General features: G+C 34.5%; 1 protein-coding gene across 6 annotated transcripts in view; it reads left to right on the forward strand.

Annotated features, from left to right (window-relative positions):
- The window catches only part of PHF14 (PHD finger protein 14), a 196,197-nt gene extending 186,037 nt beyond the window's left edge, over positions 1–10,160 (forward strand). For 3 of the 6 annotated variants that reach the window (XM_030932734.1, XM_030932733.1, XM_030932732.1), the window contains 2 exons: positions 7,793–7,822; positions 9,958–10,160. In XM_030932734.1, coding sequence (XP_030788594.1) covers positions 7,793–7,822; positions 9,958–10,032 — 105 coding nt within the window. In that variant the 3' untranslated portion in view covers positions 10,033–10,160. Of the gene's footprint in view, positions 1–7,602; positions 7,725–7,792; positions 7,823–9,957 lie in introns of those variants that run through there. The other 3 variants (XM_030932736.1, XM_010354505.2, XM_030932737.1) reach the window with 2 other exon arrangements.
- Positions 10,161–19,235: the final 9,075 nt, after the last annotated feature.

Raw genomic sequence — 19,235 nt, forward strand, 5'->3', positions numbered from 1 at the left:
GATGATTACCACAATAGGAAAGTGGGCAAAAATTAGGAAAACTACATTCTTGACTCTATCAATGTGGGTATCTTGGTTATGAGATTACACTACAGTTTTGCAAGATGTTACTATTGGAGGAAACAGAGTAAAAGGTACAAGGGATGTCTGTATTATTTCTTTCAACTGCATGTGAACTACAATGATCTCAAAATTAAAAGTTCGATTTAATTTTTGAAAGTACAGGAAATTTAGGAAAGTCAATTTATAGAAAGAAAAAATTATAGTAAACATGAAAATATATTCCTTTTTATTCAAAACGCAAATAAAAAGGGAATGAGAAACAATTTTCCCCTTCTATCAACTTAATAAAAAATTTTTTCAACTTTTATTTTAGATTCAAGAGGTACATGGGCAGGTTTGTTACATGAGTATATTGTGTGATGCTGAGTTTTGGGGTATGATTGATCCCATCACCCAGGTAATGACTCTAGTACCCAGTAGTTAGTTTTTCAACCCTTATTCCCTCCTTCCCTCCCCATTCTAGTAGTCCCCAGAATCTGTTATTGCCATCTTTATGTCCCTGTGTACCCATTGTACTCCCACTTATGAGTAAGAACATGTGGCATTTGGTTTTCTGTTCCTGAGTTAATTCATTTAGGCCTCCAGCTGCATCCATGTTGCTGCAAAGGATATGATTTCATTCTTTTTAAAGGTTGCATAGTATTTCATGGTATATATGTACATTTTCTTTATCCAGTCCACCATTAATGGGCACCTAGGTTGATTCCATGTCTTCACTATTATAAATAGTGCTGCAATGAACATACAAATGCATGTGTCTTTTTGGTAGAATGATGTGTTTTCTTTTGGATATATACCCAGTAATGGGATTGATGGACCTAATAGTAGTTATTTTCTTAGATAAAACTCCAAACTACTTTTCACAGTGGCTGAAAAAATTTACATTCCCACCAGCACTGTATAAGCATTCCCTTTTCTCTGCAGCCTTCCCAGCATCATTGTTTTTTGACTTTTTAATAATAGCCATTCTGACTGGTGGGAGATGGTATCTCATTGATACCATCTCACACCAGTGAGATACCATCTCAAAAGAGAGATCTTTCTGATTTGCATTTCACTGACAGTTAGTGATGTTGAGCATTTTTTCATATGTTTGTTGGCTATATGTCTTCTGAGAAGTTCATGTCTTTTGCCCACTTTTTAATTAAGCCATTTGTTTTTTGCTTGTTGAATTAAGTTTCTTACGGATTCTGGATATTAGATCTTTGTCAGATGCATAGTTTGTGAATACTTTCTCCCATTCTGTAGTTTGTCTGTTTACTCTGTGTATAGTTTCTTTTGCTGTAGAGATGCTCTTGAGTTTAATTAGGTCCCATTTGTCAATTTTTGGTTTTGTCGCAGTTGCTTTTGAGGACATAGTCATAAAGTCTTTCCATAGGCAGATGTCCAGAATGGTGTTTCCTAGGTTTTGCTCTAAGATTCTTATAGTTTGAGGTCTTACATTTAAATCTTTAATACATCTTGAGTTAATTTTTGCATATAGTGAAAGATAGGGATTCAGTTTCATTCTTCTGCATATGGCTAGCCAGCTACCAGCACCATTTATTGAATAGAGATAATATGACTTTTTTTTAATGGCAGTATAGAAGTTGGGTAAAAATTTTAGGGTCTAAGCAAAAAATATTTTTCTCTCAATACAAGTTTTAAGTTTGATACAATGAGCTGAGTGTTGTATTAAATTTTTCATTGTCCAGTGAGAAGGATAAACAAAATGCTGTCATGTCCTATTAAAGAAGGCATTGTTTCCACAATGGCCAATCCTAAACAATTCATGATTATTGCTTATATTAATGAATAAGTAATATACTTGTTTTTTTGTGTGTATGACAAACTTAGTTATTGCTGAGTAATTTCTAGTCATTTATGTCTCTGAAAATTTTAATGGGCCAATCACTGATTTTTATTCAATCTGAAAATCTCCGGAGTATGGAACTGTAATTTGACTAGTGATCTTGCCTATCTTGAACATTTTTAGATATTATTTTTAGATTTTAGATAACATTTTTAGATATTATTTTTGTCTAAATATTTCAAAAGCAGGTAATAACTTTTAGATAAAAATATATTTTATTTAAATAAAAATATTTAGATTTTAGATAACATTTTAGACATTATTTTTGCCTAAATATTTCAAAAGCAGGTAATAACTTTTAAATAAAAACATTATAAATGAAGGAAGGTTACCAATGTAGGAGCCTCTAATATAGATTTCTAGCATACACTTTCATGCATATTTCCCAGATATTAGTAGTTTACTACCCAAAGGAAAATTTTCTGTTGTCAAGACCATAAGTTTGTCATGGTTATCAAACATACCCACCATAAAAGAATTCACCTGTCAGAAAAGGCTGTTACAATATTCTTAGCCCCTTCGGATTAGCACCGTATCTTAAATATGTCTTTTTTTGTCTTTTTTTTTTTTTTTTTTTTTTTTTTTTTTTTTTTTTTTTTTTGAGACAGAGTCTTGCTCTGCCTCCCAGGCTGGAGTGCAGTGGCACGATCCCAGCTCACTGCAACCTCCACCTCCCAGGTTCAAGCGATTCTTGTGCCTCAGCCTCCTGAGTAGCTAGGACTACAGGCATGCGCCGTCACACCGGCTAATTTTTTTTATATTTTTAGTGGAGACGGGGTTTCTCCATGCTGGCCAGGCTGGTCTCAAACTCCTGGCCTCAGATAATCACCCACTTTGGCCTCCCAAAGTACTGGGATTACAGGTGTGAGCCACAGCGCCTGGCCAGATGTCTTAAACATCTAAAAATATCCGTTATAAAAGTTGTAGCTTTTCATATTTATGGGAATATATAAATTTATCAAATTGGGATTGTGCCCATTAAGAGTCTACCCTAACTCATACTTATCATCCATCATTCATTTCCTTTCCTTTCTTTATCATATTTTGCCACTGTTACTTTTCACTCACTGATCTTTGTTGCCCTTAGTGTAAATATGCCCTCTTCAGATGACTATGCCAATCCTTAGGGCCTTTTTTCCCAGAACAGAGGGAGTCCCTCTTGATCCGAGGTCATACATGGGAAATCCAAAGTTGTTTTTTTTCTTTTTTTTTTTTTTTTTTTTTTTTTTTTTGAGATAGAGTTTTGCTGTTGTCACCCAGGCTGGAGTGCATTGGTGCAACCTCGGCTCACGATGCAACCTCCGCTTCCCGGGTTCAAGTGATTGTCCTGCCTCAGACTCCCGAGTAGCTGGGATTACAGGCACACACCACCACTGCCCCATTTCTTTGCTACGAAAAGCTGCCACAAAGAAGTAAAAAGTTACAGATGGAGCTAAAAACTTACTCTACTCAATCTGCTCCAGAATCATGAATTGGAGAGAGAAGTGATTGCTCAAGAAAAGAAATCGTTATTTATGTATTCTCATATATGAAATTAGAAATTTATTACTGCCCGTTTTCTATCTTATTTGCTATTTTTAAAAATTTCCTATTAATAAATTAACGAATGTAATGTTGTAGTATTAAATAAAGGGAGATCTCTTTGATTATCCTTTGTTTGAATCACTAAATAGAGAAAAAAGGTAAGGTTTTAAAAAAGAGCTCTATTCTACTTAATGATATATGTGTTTGAGCTGAGTTTACTAAGAACATCCCAAGTTACTTTAATTTCATAATATAGCCTTGGAATTTCTAATTAAATATGCACCTTGTGTCATACGAAAAAATTCTTATGCTTTTTACAGTAAATTTAATTAAGCATTTCTTGTAAGTTCATTTCAGTATCTATCATGGCTCACTAAAGTTGGAATTCAGTTGTAAAATGGTATATTAATTGCCTTTTATATTAAATTAAATAAGAATCTCAAATATGCAAAGTCAGGAAATTTAATTGTGGTCTTCAATTGCTTATTCAATGCATTGGAAAAGTGAATGCAGAAGTATAGGAAAAAAAAGGCCAAAGGTTGTTAAATGTAGCATATCACACACATTTTGCACTTTACTTAATGATCCAAGTGTTTATTACTATGAAGTAAATGCACCATTTAAAGAATTATGGTGAAATTGTAAAACGTTAAAAACTCTAATTAATTTCAGGCTGAAGCATGCAGTGTGCTCATTTTGCCTAAAACATTTTCATTATCGTCAGTATTTTTCCAGTTATTAAGATAAATTTTTTCTTCATTGTGCAGCACTAGCATATTTCTGTATTAAAAACATAGTTTTAAATACTGTTGAGAGTTATATATCTAGCATATGTTTTTAAATGAATAAAAGAGTGTAGTTTTTTGACCACAGATTGAAACGATGTAGTCTGTTTTTCTACACTTGTTCCCGTAGCTACCAACAGTTAGAACAGGTTGACTGTCTACATGTTTTTCCCTAAAAGCTATATATGCTTGCACTTTTGAAAGAAACATTATTAAAGTATAGAGATAATTCTGACTATTAATTTGGATCCAGTTATAATAACTGTTCCTTGTCTGGTTAGTAAAAGGAATATTTAAAATCTAAAGAAAATATCATAAGAATATAGAAACATTTTAAGTTAGTGCCTGCCTGCACCATCTCACCTCATTTTACTGTTGTACCTCCATGTATGTTTGCTGGCTATGAAGAACATATTTGGTAAAATAAAAACACATGACATCTTCTCTTTGTAATCATAGAGTCTTGTAACTCTTACTTATTTCTGGCAATAGTTTATTCATATGGCCAAATTATAAAGGGACTTAGTAAAAGAAAGCTATATTTTCTGATTATGAAAGTAATCTGTGCTCACAGTGGGAAAGCAAGAAAATGTGGCAAAGCACAGATAAAATAAAAATCAGTAATACCACCATTATGAACATTTTAGGTACTTAGGAATTTGGGGTAGAAGGATGGAAAGCAAACTATTAATTATAGCTGTATATTTCAGTGTAGAGGCTACAGGTGTGTCGCATTTCTTTTCTCATAAAATCTTTGCCCATACACTTTACTTACTTTATTTGAATTTAGGAAACTTTCATTAAGTAGCCATTTGTATTTTCTGTTTCTTTAATCATCTTACTTTGAAATAATTTTAAATTTACAGAAAAATTGCAAAAATAGTATAGAAATTTCCCATTTGCCTTTTATCCAGCTTCCTGTAGTGTTGCCACTTTATGTAATCATAGTACAATTACTGAAACCAAGTCATTAACTTTGAGAGGCTACTACTAACTACTCTACGAACCATTTTTAAATTTTACCAGTGTTCTCACTAATGTCCTTAAAATATATAGTCCAAGATTCCCACTGCATTCAGTCATCATATCCCCATAGTCTCCTCCAGTCTGTGGTATTTCCAAGTCTTGTCATTCGTAACCTTGACTTTTTTTTTTTTTTTTTTTTTTTTTTTTGAGATGGAGTCTCACTCTGTTGCCCAGGCTGGAGTGCAGTGGCACCATCTTGGGTCACTGCAACCACCACTTCCCGGGTTCAAGCAATTCTCCTGCCTCAGCCTCCCCAGTAGCTGGGACTACAGGCTTGCACCACCACACCCAGCTAATTTTTGTATTTTTAGTAGAGATGGGGTTTCACCATGTTGGCCAGGATAGTCTCGGTCTCTTGACCTTGTGATCTGCCTACCTCAGCCTCCCAAAGTGCTGGGATTACAGGCATGAGCCACCGTGCCCAGCTGACCTTGACATTTTGAAGGACTACTGTTTAATTATATTGTAGGGGGTTTATCTGATGTTTTCTCAGATTAGAATTAGGTTATACACTGTTGGGAAGGATACCACAAACCAGAGGTGATGTGCCCTTTTTAGTACATCGTATCAGGGTGTTAATATATATTATTGGTGATATTAACCTTGACCATTTGGTTAAGGTGGTGTTTGCCATGTTTCTCCATTATAAAGGTCCTTACATCAACATCTATAAAGATATAAAGAAGTAATAGGGAGAGTTGCCCCTTTGTATAATCCTTTTATATAAAAGGATTACAAGATTTTAAGAAATCTTTTAAACTTGGAAGTCTACAAGGTAAACATAAAGTTATCTGTACTCATAGAGTGTAATTTGTATCCAAGTATTACCTGAGTGATATAAATTCCAGATGCTAAAATAGTTGACCATTGCTAGGAGCTGGTTACCTCCTAAGAGGAAGGAAAAGAATGGATAGGTTTTATTAATTGCCATCAATTCTTTGAACTATCTTGAGAACGAAATCACATTTATAAATAAAGAAAAACAGAGGTTCTCCTGTATCACAAATTGATAGAGCAAACTGACTAACAAACAAAATCTTGCAAGTTTTATTTAGTGATAAGATAAATATGGCAGTGTTTTTATTTAATTTCTCTGTTAGAATAACTCAGTCTCATATTGCCACCTGGAGTATCAGCCCATTATTACATGGTCCATCTGTGCCTAGAAATTACCATTCTCACCACAGTTCTGTCAAAGTAAAAAGAGCAAGGCTAAGGAACCAAATTTTGTCATTTGATATTCTAGGTGTTACTGTTAATTGAGTGCACAGTCTTGAAATTTCACATATAACTAGCAGATCTGCAAGGATGTTACAGTCAGTGTGTTTTTTTAGAGTATGAATTAACAAGTTTAAACATTAAGAGGTAAGCCTGTCTACTTTCCAGTAGCCTCAAAGGGTACATTTTCTTCACAACTGTTTCAGAACACTTCATGAAACAAATGTCAAACTTGTCAGGGCTGTCACTAAGAAAATGATCCGTGTAGCTAGGGTCTTCTTTCATTGGGAAACAAACAGATGTCTTATCTCAGCAGAGAGAAAACAAAAACCCTGCTATATATCAGAAGACATTTTTACTTGCCTATAATATCCAGTAGTAAAGAAATGCTTTGGTAAAAAGCTTTCTTTATGCAGTCATTTATCAATTATATTTTTTTGCTGTCTGAGTTACTTTAATGATTTTTATTAATCTGGAACTACATATACAGTTCTTAGAAAAATTGACCTGCAATGTTAAAAACACAAATTAGCACATCCAAAAAGACTTCCCTAGAGCTTTATTAGCTCAAATATTAATGTTTTGTTTATGATAAAATCTATTACTATTATTTTGATAATGTTATAGCAATTTTAGTATTATACTCTAGCAATTAGAGTTAAATGCCTTTTTCACCCCTTCATAATCCTTTTCTGCATCTAGGGTACAGCTATCCTTCTAAAAGGAAGAAAGAGATTGGCGCTTATTTGTTATATAAATGACTTAACAGCATAAAAGGCAAGATGTTTTAAGACAAATCCTCAGCACAAAGAAAGGTGTGAAACAGTTATGTACCTGTCCTGAACAGCAGGCAGTGTTAGAAGGCATGCATTTATAAGCTGTACTTTATTACTAAGAAAAATTCAACAACAAAAAGACAAACATTATATTAAGGAATGTTACTTAACTGGCATATCTATATATATCTTATCCATATATTAAAACATACTCAAATTAATGGAAGTTGCAAATTTTTATTTCGCTTAACAATGTTCCAATAGCTTGTATCCATAGTTAAACATGAAAGCAAAGTATATAAGTACCTCCTAGTCCTCAGGGTTATTATTAAGTCTTTACATTTCTGTTTTGACTTAGGGCAGCATTGAAGGTTGCTAGAGAAAACTAGATAACCAAGCTTGTTAAATCGGGAAGTCATGTGGTGCAGAAACTTAGTAGACTGTCCGTGTGATAAAGGCTCCATCTTTCTTTTATAAAGGGTATGAGGTTGATAATGGCTATTTTGACTTATGTTGCTTCAAACATTTTTGCTTATTTTTATTTTCAGTGCTGTTACAGTAAGAAGATTGCTAGAAGTGTGAGTACTAGCAATCTTAATTTACGATAGTTAAGAACAATATTGTGCTTTTCCAAATTATGTATTAATTCAGGCATACCTTTTATTCATTCATTATTCCACTGTTTCACATAGTTCAGAAAACACTGATTGTACTACAACTATATACTAAGTATGCCCTGTTAGATGGTAGGAATGTCTAAGATACAGAAGATAAAACTTCCCTTTGAGGAACATAAGGACAAATTCAGTGCTACATATCAAAAATGTATTGCCATTGGTACCTGCGGATTTAACACTTTCTAACAGTGTCTCTCCTGAAGAAGACAGGGGAAAGTGTAGAGTAAGATTTACTTTTTATTAGAATGTAGTTAAAATGTAATCTCTAGGCTGGGCGCGGTGGCTCATGCCTGTAATCCCAGCACTTTGGGAGGCCGAGGCAGGCGGATCACAAGGTCAGGAGATCAAGACCATCCTGACTGACATGGTGAAACCCCGTCTCTACTAACAATACAAAAACTTAGCCGGGCATGGTGGCGGGCGTCTGTAGGCCCAGCTGCTTGGGAGTCTGAGGCAGGAGAATGGCATGAACCCGGGAGGCGGAGCTTGCAGTGAGCCGAGATCGCACCACTGCACTCCAGCCTGGATGACAGAGTGAGACTCCATCTCAAAATAGATAGATAGATAGATAGATAGATAGATAGATAGATAGATAGATAGATAGATAGATAGATGAGATAGATACATAGATACATAGATGCATAGATAGATAAACATGTAATCTCTAGGAACTTTTGTCTAAAAGTAGAAACCACATGTTCATTAATAAATTTTCATTAGTCAAACTTAATTGAATATATCTATTCACAGGAGATAAAATAGGGAAAAAATGAAATGACACACAGTGGCTATCATACTTGGAAAAATACATCGAAGTTACATTGCCAGAATGATATTCAAAACCCCATTCCTGGTGTTCTATGTATCTATAATGATTCAGATTTGTTGATAATATTGATAATGTCTCTACTTTCCCAGTGTTAACAAAGTGTAAATCACAGATTCTATTGAGTTTAGAGAAACAAAGTATATAGAAAAGCTTTTTTCACCCGCCTTAATGATTACTGGCAAGTGTGTAGTTTGTCATAGAAAACAAATATGCATACCTTGGTTTGCTTTTACTTAATAAAGTCAATTAAGAAAATAAAGCTCAACAATTATTTAATTCAATTATTTAATTTGGTTTCATCAGATACAGAGATAGAGTGATATGTTTGATGATACTGATAATTATTACTGTTGTCTATAAATACTTAAGAAATTGATGTTTATGCTTTAACTCAGAAGAGTACCTTTATGTCAGTTAATAAAAATAAGTAATCTTATATGATAAATCAGAAATACTGGAAAGCAAGACTGTTTTCTACTTGGGTGTTATTGAGGGAACATGTATGATGAGATGGACTACAAATTGTAAGATGAAATGTTTTTCCAGACTCTCATTATTTATACTTTGAAGGTTACCATTTAATACTGAACACAAGAGGCACTTCATTTCTATGAAAGCAGACATTATGATGTCACTTCATCTATTCACCATGTTCCACAGGAACCTGCTATGAATTATGAGGCCACCACTTAGAATTGAAACTGTAGAAGATTGTAAGCATTCTAAGCCTGACATGCACATGCTTCCTATTTTAGACCTCACTGATCTTCAGATAACATATGGTGGTACAAGTAATTGGAAAATTGGCACACCTGTCAAGAAAGTATACTAGATGGGACAAAAAATGCCATGCTGAAGCACATGAAGTGTCTTAGAAATTAAATGTATTGCTTTTTATTAAGCAGTGAAGTAAAAATATCTAGCTCATCCCCTGCAAAGAACGCTTTTCAGTGGCAGGTGTTTCCAAAGTAATTTTTAGGGCATTGTTAAAATTGGTTGCTTTTGAAAACATATAGAAAATTTTAATGTGTACTATAAAACAGCACCTACTGCAAATATTTAAATGTTACATAATTTTACCATTTGTGTTTAGGATTACTGGAATTGCAGTAGTTCATAGTTCTACGATACAGTTAAAATGTGTTAAGTATAGCTGATAAATGTCCTAAAGTTTATATTTTAATGTTTTCTAAAATTTATTTCACAGGAAGATGAAAATGAAGCTGAAAGAAAAAATATATCTCAGGAACTCAACATGGAACAGAAAAATCCAAAGAAATAAAAGATTTTCTGTAGTGTTTTTGAAAAGTTTGCAGCTTATGTAATAGCAGATAAAATTTCTAATTGTAAAATGTTAAATTGTAAAATCTAATTTGCAAAACGTTCTCAATAAAGTCATTCAAAATGAAATAGGAGCTTGTATTTGGAATTCGTATATTTTTAGAGTAATTTCGACTTCTTTATTTAAAAACTGGATCTTTAAAAGTTCTTAGCCGGGCGTGGTGGCTCAAGCCTGTAATCCCAGCACTTTGGGAGGCCGAGACGGGCGGATCACGAGGTCAAGAGATCAAGATCATCCTGGCTAACCCGGTGAAACCCCGTCTCTACTAAAAAATACAAACAACTAGCCGGGCGAGGTGGCGGGCGCCTGTGGTCCTAGCTACTCAGGAGGCTGAGGCAGGAGAACGGCTTAAACCCGGGAGGCGGAGCTTGCAGTGAGCTGAGATCCGGCCACTGCACTCCAGCCTGGGTGACAGAGCAAGACTCCGTCTCAAAAAAAAAAAAAAAAAAAAAAAAGTTCTTAAAAGGAGAAAAATTCTTAACTCAAATTTGAGAACAGAGACAATGTTATTTTTTTGTAACCTGTTAGCACGTTTAAATGACCTAAAAAAAAAAAAACTCATAGTCTTTTTCCTCCTTACTAGACTCTGTGTTCTTTAAGGGCCTTAACAGAATTCTGATTTGCAATATAAAGAAAAACCAACATAGTTCAAAAATGAACAAGGAATGCTTGCACATGAAAGTGGTTAAAACCAGTCAATGCCACAAGGAGAAATACTGTTTCCTGATTTCATATATTTATGTGTCACACGATACTCTAGGACTGCAGGGAAAGACTAAAAAGAAATGATAATTTAACATTCTCTGGCAGAAGTAATGCCACTGATTTATAATTTATAAAACATTTACTAAGGACCTGCTGTGTGCAAGGTCCCACACACTCTTCCTGGACATTTCAAGACTAGTTCTTGTATGTATATCTTTGGCTTAGGAATTTTTCAAAATTCATCTGTCCCCTATCTTTATCAGAGCTCTCAATAACCAGCCATTTTACTCTTCCCAGTTCTAATTTCCAAGCTGCCATTTGCCAATGACAGGAAGAGCAATGAATCTGCTTGCTATCTGCAGAGCCAAATGTTTTTGGCAGATGTCTTTGTTTGATTATTTAAGGCAGGGTTTCTTAAAATGAGAGGCAGAACTTTGGAAGACTTGTAAGAGAATGTGAGAATGGAATCAGTGTATTTGCCTTGAAGCCATATCATATGCATTCAACAAGCCCAATAAATGTGTGACAGCAGGACACACTAGCACCTATGATACAGTGGGCTGAGATGGAGGAAACTGCGAGTAGTTAAGACAGAAACATCAGAAGAATAGTCTCAAATCTCAGTACGCATGTCAGGAAAACAGCTAGAGCCCACAGATGGGATCCATGGACTAATGAATTCCCTGGGTGAATTTTGAAGTAAAGACTTTAAGCCAAAGAAAAGGTTGAGATGGCAGTTCAGAGTCTGCAGGGAGCCTTTGCAATAAGCAAATACAAAAATTTGACTTTTTTCCCACATCAATTTATTTCAAAATGCCCACATTCACATAGATTTCGGTTATATCAGTAGTTTCACTTTTAAAAAGAAGAAATAATACATGATTCACATAAAAGCTAACACGTTGCAGGTACTGTGCTAAATGTTTAACATGTGTCATGCCACTTAATTATGAACTTATAGGCTAGGTACTATTGCTTTTACCATTTGACCAAAGATCAATCCAAGGCTTAGACAGGGGACATAGATTAACCAAGGTTATGTAACTTGTAATTGGCAGAGTAAGAGTTCAGACTCAAGAGTGTTACTACAGAATATCACACTTAATCATGGTGTAATACTAATACCATACCTCATTTGTTCCACTATCTTTCCTAAAATTGTACAGTCTTATTAGCACTTCATTCATCACCTGCTTCCTCTTCTCTTCTCCAATCTCTTAGCTATGCTTTGATTTATTTTAAAGAATTTGATTTAAGTGAAATAAGTGAAAGCATTATAACCACTATTCTATGTGCTTCATAACATGCTAATCCTGCTTTATTTTTTTTGTTTGTTTGTTTTGTTTTGTTTTGTTTTACATCAAGTTATGATGGAACAAGGATGAAAGCACCTATTGCTTCTCTAAGATTTTTCAAGAAATTTTTGGCCATATTTTTCAGTAGATTGTTCAGTTATTAGTATGCTGTTATCTCATCATTTAACGCTTGCATTTATGAAATAAACCTGTTAGTGTGAGTCAGAGTGACACTTAGCCACCTTGCAGGCATTTTAAATATTAAATTTAAATGGTATCTTTGATCATTTAAAACCCAGTTTTCCTTTTCAGAAAGTTTTTCAAAAATATATACCCCTTGGTTTAGAATGGTCAGTAATAAAGTAAAATAAATTTACATTTCCTTTAGGAAAAAATTCTGTATGAATCACTCAGAGTTTCAGGGCTCATATCATTATGTTGTATATATACACACATAAGTCTTACAATGCTACAAGATTATGTGACTGTGATTAAGCCAGTCACTTTATTTGAGTCAAATTTTGCATATTTTATGTAGAATGTTTTACATATTAATCAGCTCAGGCTGCCATAACAAAATGCCCGAGTAGGTGGCTTAAACAACAGAAAGTTCTTTTCTCACAGTTCTGGAAGGTGGAAGTTCCAGATCAAAATCTAGCAAGGTTCAGTTTCAGTTGAGGACTCTTTTCTGGCCTGCAGATGGCCTGCATCCTACATGGCCTTTCCTTTGTGCGTGCACGAAGGGAGGAAATGAGTGAGCCTCCGGCGTCTTCCTATAGGGACGTTAATCCTATCAGATCAGGATTATGATCTCTTAACCTTAATTCCATCCTTAATGCAAATACAGCTGCCCTGGGAGTTAGGGCTTCAACATAGGAGTTTCGGTGGGGTGAGGGAGGAGGGACACATTCAGTTCATAATACATTTAAATAAAGTCCAAGTACCTCTGTTATAATAATTCTGAGCTATGTTAAGGAGCACTGGAGCAAAATCCCAATGAAATGTCTATGGCAATATAGATTATATGTATTTAAGGAGAGTCCTTATAAACGTTAATAACTGGGATATCTATAAATCGATTTCTAAAGAAGACAAACCACTAAAAAAAGTAGCTGTTTTGTTTACCTCTTTATCCCTATTACATAGCTCATTTTTTGGCCTATACTAGGTGTAACACTGCGACTGTAAGTCAGCCTGTAACTTGCACTGTAGAATACCCGCAGAACAAGAATTTCTTTATACGTTATGATACCTGTATAATTTTTACTTACTGAACCGAACTATCTTCTCTTCATTATTTGAGTTGTATTTCTTCATATCTTTCAAGAATTTAAAAATAAAAGAACTTTAAATGAGTATTTGTTTCTATCATATTCAGGAAAAGCATGGTTTTTTAAATTGTATCCGGTATCATACTCTTTCCTCCAGTCTAGGGAACAAATAGCAGAAGCAGGAAGGGATATTATGCTACTCTTGAATGGAAATTGCTGGGCACTAAGATGCTTAAGTTTTTTAAATCATTCAACGAAGCTTTAGTAGGTCCTACTATAAGTTATACACTGTTCTGCTTATCACTGGGGATTCAATGACAGACAAGCTTACTCTGCTGTTACGGTCTTGGAATTCTTAACTTTTGACAAAGAGACCCCATGGTTTTACTTTTCACTGACCTTACAGATTACGTAGTGGATACCACTAATGTTCATACTCTTTAAATCAATTTTATTGGAGTATAATTTACATAAAATTCACTCATTTTGAATGTGCAATTCAATAAATTTCAACAAATACATATATTCCTGTAACCACCTCTCCAAGATATAAAACATTTCCATCACCCTACAAAGTTCTGTCCTTCAGTTTTGCAATCATTTACACTTCCCCACTGTAGCCACTGATCTTTCTTCGTTTTCCCTGTTCTAAGACTATACAAATAGAATTCTATCATACACATCTTTTGTGTCTGGCTTTCTTCACTCAGCATAAAGTTTTGACATTCATCCAAGTCATTGCATGACTTCATTTCTTTTTATTGCTAAGTACTTTTTTATTGTTTGAATATACTACAATTATATTGTGTGAATACTACTACAATGGAATATATACAAATGGCCAAAAAGCACATGAAAATATACTCAGCCTCATTAGTTATCAGGAAAATGTAAATTGAAACCACTGTAGCTCTGTTACCCAGTACAGCAGCTGTTAAAAATATGTAGCTGTTGAATACTAGAAATATGACTAGTCCCAATTGAGATGTGTTGTAAACATAATATATACATCAGATTTTGGAGCTAGGGTGCAAAAAAAAAAAAAAAAAAAAAAATTCTCCCTAATTTTTATTCTGATTACATGTTGAAATGACAATATTTTGATTAGATTTGATTAAATTGTTAAATTTCAACTATTCTTTTTAAATTGTGGCTACTAGAAAATTTGAATTTATGTATTATGATTTCCATTGTTTTCCCACTGTACAGGTGTCCTGGGCTATAAGTTGAAGGCCAATAATGAAATGTTGGTAAGGTTATGAAGCAAATGGAACTCTTGTACATTGTTGGTGGAAGTGTAAAATGATACATTATTTTGGAAAAGAGTTTGGAAATTTCTTATGAAGTTAAACGTACCCTTAATATATGACCCAGTTATTCCACTAATAGGTATTACAAAAAGAAATGAAAACATGTGCCCTCACAAAGATTTGTACATGAATTTTTTTTAAGATCTCATGATATTGCCCAGGCTGGATTTCAACTCCTGATCCTCCTACCTTGGCCTCCCAAAATGCTGGGAGTACAGGCGTGAACCACTGTATTCAGCCTTGTACATGAATATTTTTAACAGTTTTATTTATAGTAGCCCAAAACTGGAGCTAATTTCTTTTTCAAGTAAAAGTCACACTTCATACTGGTTATTCTTTTCAGAAATGATTTGTCACACTGAGCTGTGTGATATAGTTCACAAAATTAGGGTTTAATCCTTGATTTTTTAGGGGAGAAATTTGACATGTTGTGTAATATTTATAGTAACAGTGTAAATGTTAGAAAGAATCACTGTCTATGAAACATGTTAATGAAAGACCTAAAAAATCTAAACAATATACAAAATTTTTTACAAATCCAACATTCAAAAACTAGTCAGTTCATATCTAAAGGCAAAAAGTAAAAAATAAAAATAGTGTATAGTATCTTATTTGAAAAAATTTAATGTAGTTAAAGTTTTTAAATGATTTCACATTGTTTTAATGGTTTTTGAATGACCCTTGCAGTTAGAAATACATTTAAACTCAATTTTAAAATTATAAAATTATAGTTATATCTTCTCATAAATTGTATCCACTTTCCTTGGGATTAGAAAACTTGAATGAGGGGAAAAGCAGAGGTGTGTGCCCAGTTGCTCCAATTTTAAGTCTATGAACAATTTTGAGTCTATGAACTGCTTTGGGTTTCATTTTTATATGTACCATACCAAATAGGACATACTCTTCTCAGGATATAGTCATTTTTCATTTGTGACTTTCTAATCATCCAGATAGAATGAGGTGAGTCTGAGTAGTTTTGTTCCTCTAATATTTTTGAAAGGAGATAATGATATTCTTATTTCTCACTTTATATATGTATATTCTTTCTGTAAAATGTTCTAAGATTTTATACAAATGAAATTATGTTGCACATACCTTTTGTGTCTGGCTTTCTTCACTCAGCATAAAGTTTTGAGATTCATCCAAGTTATTGCATGACTGTAGTTATTCCTTACATTGATGATTTTCCTCTAAGCTTAAACAGTTGGAGGCATTTGATATGTCTGTACTCTTCTACGTTCATTATAAATTTGTCTAGTTTTTCCCCAGATGCAACAAACTATTCCTCTTTAAATTGAATGTATACCAAACAATAAAGGGGAATCTTTCCTACAACTGCTTCTTTCACATGGCTACATCAGATTTATTTTGAAGCCCATTGAGAAAGAAGAAATAAGTTCATTTAATTGCTTTGGCATTTCCCCAGTGCCTTGAGTCCTAGAGACCTGCACATATTTCTATTGGTTGTGTGCCAACACTGCTTGGGACTGAAACAACGGACTTCTGACATTAGGCTAAATAAGATTCACTTTGAATAGTGAAAGTCGATTAGAAAACTACTCCATTTCTCATTACCTCAAGAAAACAATTTTTACATAGCCATGAATGAGCAAATTACACCTCCATCCCAGACTATCCTGAGCATTTATAGCAGGTAATAAATGTCTCCCTATGGTGAATTCAGTGTGAAGTCCAAGGCTTTGTTATCTAGAGAGGAAGTTAAGTGCTAACAGCAACAGCATGAAAATGCATGCAGCTATGGTATAATTCTGATTTGTTTTAGAAAAACTATTAATTTTCTTGTTACAAAGCCAAGCAAGAACCACCCTTTAAAACTGTTGAACCATGAAAGCCATTTTCCTTAAGGGTTTTAAATTTGGGAACAGACTCATGAAATTTATAGCTTTGATGAGATATTCTTTGCCTGCAGTCAAGATGAGAGCTAGATCATTGGTTTCCCAGCATGACACCTATGTGTTCTTGTGTGCACTAGATATCATTAAGCTCATAAGAACACAGCCAGCATCACATTTAACGTTTGAAAGGTTCACTTTTGTCTCGTAGTTTACATCTTTCATTTACACCTATTGCATGCTAAATATCCCACTCTAGAAAATAAGATACACTTTACCTATATTGATACTGTCAATGGAGTAAAAAAAAATTGCTATTTTCATATCCATGGCTTTCAAGCTGCAAAGAGTCAATAGATAATGACTTCTAGAAACAATAGATAATTGAATCAGATATTCCATGTGTAGGTCTGAGTATGAAAACCTTCCCTGACATATAAGGAGCAGAAAATGTGAATCTCCATGATGCATGTCAGTTCCAACTGTTATCATTTTTAATATTATGTCTAATTCTAAAGGTGATACAAGATTATTATTTCTTTTAAAGATAGATGAGCTCTTTCAGGATATTCTGATTTTAAGGCAATGAGAAAGGCAGCTTATTAGGTAGTACCTAATGATCAGAAACAGGTAATAAACACTGCAGGAATCTGTCATGGTATGTTACATGATGAAATAACATGTGAAAAAACTCTGAAGAAAACTATTGGTTTCAAAATATTATTATCTTTTGACATTAGGCAATGAAATTGTGATTAAGGAACCTATTTCTGCAAGCTGTTTCCTTAAATTTGTGCTACTGTTATCTGTAAGTTTACAATTCCTTTACCATTTATTATTATCAACAATTTCAAACATATACAAGACTTGAGAGAAGAGGACAGTGAATCCCCATGTACTCAGGACCCAGTTGAATAACTAAGATTTTTGGCATGCCTGCTTTATCTGTCCCTTCTTTCCCTTTCTACCAAATTGTCTTAAAGCAGATCCCAGACTACCATGCTTTTTAACACGCATGTTTTTCTCCTCTCAACAATTCTTTTATTATTAAATATATTTAATATATACATATTTTTCCATAGCAGATGCATATTTTATTTTTTAATAATGTAAGACAGTCAATAGATTAATATATAATGGAAGATTGGACGACAGTACATTCTGCCTAATGCATTTCAGATCACGTTTTTAGTGTGATTCAAAAGAAGAATTTGTTTTGATCTTTTGTTTTTTTTTTTTTTTTTTTTTTTGAGACAGAGTTTCGCTCTTCTTGCCCAGGCTGGAGTGCAATGGCACGATCTCGGCTCACCGCAACCTCCGCCTCTTGGGTTCAAGCGATTATCCTGCCTCAGCCTCCCGAGTAGCTGGGATTACAGGCATGCACCACCATGCCTGGCTAATTTTGTATTTTTAGTAGAGACGGGGTTTCTCCATGTTGGTCAGGCTGGTCTTGAACTCCCGACCTCAGGTGATCCACCCGCCTCGGCCTCCCAAAGTACTGGGATTACAGGAGTGAGCGACCGCGCCTGGCCTGTTTTGATCTTTTTAACGGTGATGATGTAAGAAGCAGAAATTATACAGACTCTTAGTTCACATTTGCATTTTTTGCACCTTAGGCAGAAAAACATATCTAATCAGAACTACAAATCATAAAGGAGAACACATTTCAACCTCCAGAGCGTTGTGGAACTGAGATATCTTACTGATGATACTAACAAGGGACAAAACTAGTACATTCAGCAATGCCTTCAAAAATGTTACCTTGTTAGTAAAAATCAAATTAACAAATAGAACATCTCTTCAGGGTTATGATTCTTTCTTGTAGGGAATGCTTTCTTTGAGACTATATATTTTTGGCAAGTATTGATTTGGGATTTATATATTTGATTATATCTAACTCTGGAAGTCAGGAATAGTCTCACAGAAAATGTTTTAGTAGCTTTCCTTCATTGTCCCTAGGCACATCACATTTGGGAGTTTCTTCTTCCCTCATCCTAGCTTTGGTCTACCTTCCCTGGGGAACAATTTCTGCTCAAGACCTTTCCTTCACAACTGCATCTAAAATCAACCTCTTTTTCCTTCTCCCCTCAAAACCCAGAATCTCTTTCCCATGGATTCCACATCCTCCCTTCAGTTCCAACACAAGAAAATAACTGAAAAATATGGTGAGTAAATTCTTCATGAGTATATTAGTCAGGCTAGACTAGGATATGCTATGAAAACAATCCCTGACATCTCGGTGGCTTAAACCAACCAAAGTTCACTTCTCACTCACACCACTCCCTGATGTGAATCAGGTGGCTCTTCTTGGAGAAGAACTGCCTCATGGATTCATGTGTTCATGTTGCAACTTCACCATTTGAGTATTCTTTGTGGAGAACAGTAGGGTGTGGGCTGGGGTGAGATTGAGAGATCATACTTCATTCCTTCAGACTCTGCTGCATCACTTCCGTCCACATATCTAGTGGCAAGAACTGAGTCCCATGGTTCCAACCTAAGGATAAGGGAAGCTGAGAAAGGTAAGGTGGTCTTGGCTGTGTGCCCGACAAGAGGCAACACTGCTAACTAAACACAGACTATTGAATAGATCTCAATTCCTTTTCTTAATTGTCATTTGAAAACTGTCTTAACATATTTTCCCCTCTACCTAGAAGCCCTGTAATATATGGCATGACTCTTAAGAGCATAGGGTTTTTATTTTGTTTTATT

Source organism: Rhinopithecus roxellana, chromosome 6, assembly GCF_007565055.1.
Source record: "Rhinopithecus roxellana isolate Shanxi Qingling chromosome 6, ASM756505v1, whole genome shotgun sequence".
NCBI classification, from domain to species: domain Eukaryota; kingdom Metazoa; phylum Chordata; class Mammalia; order Primates; family Cercopithecidae; genus Rhinopithecus; species Rhinopithecus roxellana.